The sequence below is a fragment of the Saccostrea cucullata genome, unplaced genomic scaffold (genome assembly GCF_032062105.1).
Source record: "Saccostrea cucullata isolate Sc308-1 unplaced genomic scaffold, CSIRO_AGI_Scuc_v1 ctg5393, whole genome shotgun sequence".
In the NCBI taxonomy this organism is placed as follows: domain Eukaryota; kingdom Metazoa; phylum Mollusca; class Bivalvia; order Ostreida; family Ostreidae; genus Saccostrea; species Saccostrea cuccullata.
In genome coordinates, this window is record NW_026929520.1 from 11,813 (window position 1) to 16,949 (window position 5,137).

The window sequence follows — 5,137 nt, forward strand, 5'->3', positions numbered from 1 at the left end:
AATGACCCTTTTGAGTTTATTGATTCTATTCCAAAGACAAATAATATTAAATTGAATATTTGAACTGAAATGTAAGATTAAGACATTTTACTCTCCTTGTTCACCCATCATCTTTAAAGAAGATGCAGAATAATTCGAAAACACATACGTAATTTTTTTCTTCCATATATCCGTGAGATATGATAATGATACGATTACAAATATCAATACAATGTGTATCCGTGAAATATTGATATTTTAAAAACAAGCTGCTTCAACAGTGACAATAATTTTAGGACGATCGTGCGGTAAATCCTGCAATGTGATAAGTATTCTGCGCATCTTTCAATTTGAGCAAAACGCAGAAAAACATATGACTAGTATTAGCTACGTGTACCTCTGGTTAGTTTTTGGGAATTCCCAAACGTGTGTATATAATGAAAGCGTAGCTTTCCAATTACTATTTTTTTTTATCCCGGTATTTTGCATCTACCTAAAAATATGAAGTTTGTCATTGTTACTATTCTTTTCGTTACAATTTCAAACACTACAGGCGTTTACGATCAGAACTCTACCGTGAAGGAAATTGATGTTTTGCGACAAATCATAAATCAGGAGACCCTCATTCGCTTAGCTTTGGTAAAGGACGTTAGATCTCTAGTGGATGAGGTTAGTTCCATGAATCGAACAATGACGTCTACAGAAACAATGACCTCCACTTTGCAACACACTGTAGAAACAATGAAAAGACAGCTCAATATACTTACTCAGGAAAACAAGAAGATTGCGAGGAATTATCAGAAGAGTATTTTGGAATTTGATCAGAAGCTGACAAGTCTGAGTGAAAATGTAACCTCTATTCATCAATATCTGAAAAATATGTATTGGCAAGGTAATATGCTGTTTCTCTCTCCATTTAACAGGATCTGCCATCGTCTATGATGGGATAAGTTTTCTGTATCCAACTCATGTTTTTATACCCTCGTCAAGATTGAATTAAATTTCTAATCCAACTACAGAACATTGAAATAAAATCCCCACACGTTTATGACACAGATATTTTATGTTCTATGCTGTTTATATTTAAAATCCACTATATTTTTATTTATTTCAATCACCACAAGAAATGAGCTTTATCCTCTGTATTAAGTGCTAATAATGTGATAAAATTCTTTGATTACATTATAAATATAATAATCCTATAATTCAGATTTAAAACATTATGTGGATTGTGAGGCATCTATATTATAAATATAATTATTTTATAATTCAGATTTAAAACGATTATGAATTGTGAGGGCCTCTACATTATAAATATAATAATTCTATGATTCAGATTTAAGACAATATGTGGATTGTGAGGGCCTCTTTATTAAAAATATATAAATTCTATAATTAAGATTTAAGACGATAAGTGGATTGTGAGGGCCTAAATATTATAAAAATAATTATGTTATAACTCAGATTTAAGACAATAGGTGGATTCTGATATATAAATATAATAATTCTTTAATTCAGATTTAAGTAGGGATGTGGATAATGAAGGCCTTAATATTATAAATATTATAATTCTATAATACAGATTTAAGACGAGATGTGGATTGTGAGGGCCTCTATAACAGCGGACATAGACAGTCTGGTGTCTTCAGAATTAATCCCTATGGTAACGAGAGCCAGATTAATGTCTACTGTGACATGAAGATGAATGGAGGAGGATGGACAGTAAAGCATTTCCTTTTTCTCTCTCTCCTATCACTCAAAACTTTCTGGTAAAACGTGTTTTTAAGGGGGTGGGTTACTCAAAAGAAGAAATTCTTTGAGACTTCTGTTTTACCATTGGTTTAGCTTTGTTTATATGATCATTGAATAATAGTGAAATTAATACTTGAAATAATTTGGCAATTCTGATACAGTGAAATTTGACTTTTTGGTAGTAAAAATAAAAAAAAACCTGTACACACATTATTTTATATAAATATTAATACTCTACTAAAAATATGTAGACAATTAATCATAGGCAATCCAGAAACGAAAAAGAGGCGCAGTTGAATTTAACCGGACGTGGTCGGAATACAAAGAAGGTTTTGGGGATCCCCAAGATTCATACTGGATTGGTATAGTTTTTTTTTACATACATTTGTGCATAAATGTTATCACTCATATCGATTTTTCCTTCATTTGTGGTATCGACAATGAAATACAGAAGTAATTACTTAATCAGTTGTTGGGAACTCAATAATAACATATTGAAGGAAATGATGTGATCCATCATCTTACCAAGGGAAGGAACTCCACCCTTTACGTCTCCATAACATTACCAAACGATACAGTGTTGTATGAAATGTACGGACAGTTCTCTATTTCTGACGAGGAAGACAAGTACAGACTGTTTCTAGGAGAATGGGTGGATGGAACCTTAGGTGAGTGACGTAGATTGTTATTAAAATAAAATACAAACCCACAGAGGAGGTAAGGGGTATATAACAAAGTAAAAATAAAAACTCACAGAGGAGGTTATGTGTAGGGGTACATAACAGTAAACACACAAACCTACAGAGGAGGTTAGGGGTACATAACAGTAAACACACAAACCCACAGAGAGGTTAGGGATACATAACAAAGTAAACACACAAACCATCATCGGAGAAGGGAAGGAACTACCCATTGTACATAACATTACCAAACACAGTGTTGTATGAAATAACCCACAGAAGAGGTTATGGATACATAACAGTAAAAACACAAACCCACAGAGAAGGGGTACATAACAGTTAACACACAAAACCAAGGAGGTTTATAACAGTAAACACACAAACCCTAAGAGGAGGTTAGGAGTACATAACAGTAAACACACAAACCCACAGAGAAGGTTAGGGGTACATAACAAAGTAACACACAAACCCAAGAGGAGGTTAAGGGGTGCATGACAAATTAAACACACAACCCTGGATGCCAATCAATTTTAAGACGGTTATTTCGCTAAATGCATACGGTATCATTTAAAGAAATTCCTTACTCGTTCCATGCTTAAGAATGAATTTTATAACTAATCAATTTGGGTACCCTTTTGACAAACACGTACAATTAATTTCAGCAAGGAGTCGTACAATTTTTGAACAGGAACATTGATCGCTTTTTTGTTTTCTTACTATCTATACTATTGGATCATGTTGGGTGTAATCGATCAACAGGGGATGATTTCTCCTCCTAGGCACTTGATACCACTTCTTAATTTTTGGGGGTTCGTGTTTTTTGCCTATTTATATTGTTTTACTGATTCGTGGAAATAAGCGGTTCGTCCCGTCAGTTCAAAGAATGCATTTAACAAACTATATGTATGTATCATTTAACGTGCTGGGATTTTAAATTCATTCTCTTTCATTTTCAAAATTTTAAAGTTTTCACTTTTCATAAACACCATCCATGTGGTCTTGTAAGACTTGATCTTCTAACTTTCTGCTTCAACATGCTGTTACATGTACTGATTTTTTTTCTTCAATTTAGATCTTCCCCTAACCCTTTTCTAGTAATAACCATTTTATGAAATGCTTTTTCAAATATCCTTGCACTTGCTTCTTGACTTAACTTTTCGCTTAATTGGTGGTACGGATTTTTTTTAATTGAAAGAATGAATGCAATGTTCGAATTAAGCAGGCTATATGGTTAACACAAAATTTCCGAAATTGGTTATGAAATATTACTGAACTAGTATTAAGTATAAGAAGCCCCATGTGCCAGCTATGATGCAATGATAAAATGTAACTTAATACAGCACAGAGTAGTTATCTGTGATTTGACTTTGGCAGGTGATGGCATGCTACACACTGGTAAGGAGTACGCTGATCTGTCTGGGATGTACTTTAGTACCCGGCAGATAGATAACGACAATGGGAATATTGACTGTGCTGTAAAGGAACAGGGGGCTGGTGGTTCAATAACTGTCACCAGGCCTACCTTAACGGACCCTGGTCTGAGAGCTGGACCAATCCTTGGGTTCCTGCAGGACTTTATCATTATACTGATGTCAAAGAGACTTTAATGAAAACCAACACCCGCACTGAGGCAATATTCTTATATAAGAAGAATAGGGCACAATGTCAATGGATGACAAAGCTTACAATGGCAACGCCGGTTCAACAAGGGTTTACGAAAAGTAGATCCGTAAAACTGATAAACAAATTTCAATCTTCGAAAAGAAATAGACCTAACTATTAATATAAAGAGAATATTTAACCTTATTTATTTTAATAAATGCTTTTAAAAATCCACATTAAATTTACATTGACACCACTTACTGGTTAATTTGTCATAACAAGGACAGTTGACACCACTTCCTAATTAATAAAGAGTGTTATCACAAGGATACATTGGTCGTTACTACTTATTAATAAAACCAAAAATCTACAGGCAAACGTGTCATTCCTTTAGTAACGACTTTTAATAACTTGAATCCAGATTTTCGATCTATAATAAACAAATACAAAACCATACTAGAACAATCACCTGACACATGCGATTTGAAGGACAGAATTATAATAGCATACAAAAGACCCCCAAACCTAAGAAGCATCTTAGTCCATTCTAACCTTAACCCCACTCCAGAGGGTAAAAGAAGGAGTCCGTGGTATCTGCATTATTTCAACAGTAAAACTTATTCCATCAATCAGAACCTTAACTGCAATACCACATAGCAGTCCATTCATTATGTAATCAAAGGTAATCACAGGTAAAAAATGTTCTTTCCAATAGATCGGACAAACGAGCAATTCCCTTAAAGAACGCTTGTATGGACACTTCGCTCACATCAAAAATGCAAATCAACAAAAACCCGTTTCCCGCCATTTCACGACACAATTTACAACGTCACAATCAGATACGTCACAGTTACATAACATACAGGATGTTTCCATGACGCCGCTTTTAAAAAATCAATAACAACAAAAATCAACGCTTAAGAACAGAAGAGGTCTTTATCCACATCTTCAAAACTTTACATCCGCTAGGACTTAACCAGAAGTATGGCTAAAGTTAAATACACCATGAGGAAGAACCCAGATGACCCAAATAATCCGTACCAAAGAAAGTCAACATCGCTTGCAATAAATTTGAAGGCAAATTTAAGCTATTTAACACTTTACAACTTGCTGTACTGTTATGC

The 5,137-nt window shown here is 34.1% G+C and overlaps 1 protein-coding gene across 1 annotated transcript; it reads left to right on the top strand.

The window, feature by feature from the left end:
- The first annotated feature begins 461 nt into the window (after positions 1–461).
- Positions 462–4,018, top strand: LOC134281098 (angiopoietin-2-like). The gene is made up of 5 exons (XM_062763564.1): positions 462–871; positions 1,562–1,701; positions 1,997–2,093; positions 2,232–2,399; positions 3,786–4,018. The coding sequence occupies exons 1-5, from the start codon at positions 481–483 to the stop codon at positions 4,016–4,018; spliced, it is 1,029 nt and encodes a 342-aa protein (XP_062619548.1). The 5' UTR covers positions 462–480.
- Positions 4,019–5,137: the final 1,119 nt, after the last annotated feature.

Coding starts and splice junctions, on each gene's coding strand:
- LOC134281098 (XM_062763564.1), top strand. CDS start 481: ATGAAGTTTGTCATTGTTACTATTCTTTTCGTTACAATTTCAAACACT. Junction 872..1,561: donor GAAAAATATGTATTGGCAAG/GTAATATGCTGT, acceptor TCTATAATACAG/ATTTAAGACGAGATGTGGAT. Junction 2,094..2,231: donor CCAAGATTCATACTGGATTG/GTATAGTTTTTT, acceptor AACATATTGAAG/GAAATGATGTGATCCATCAT.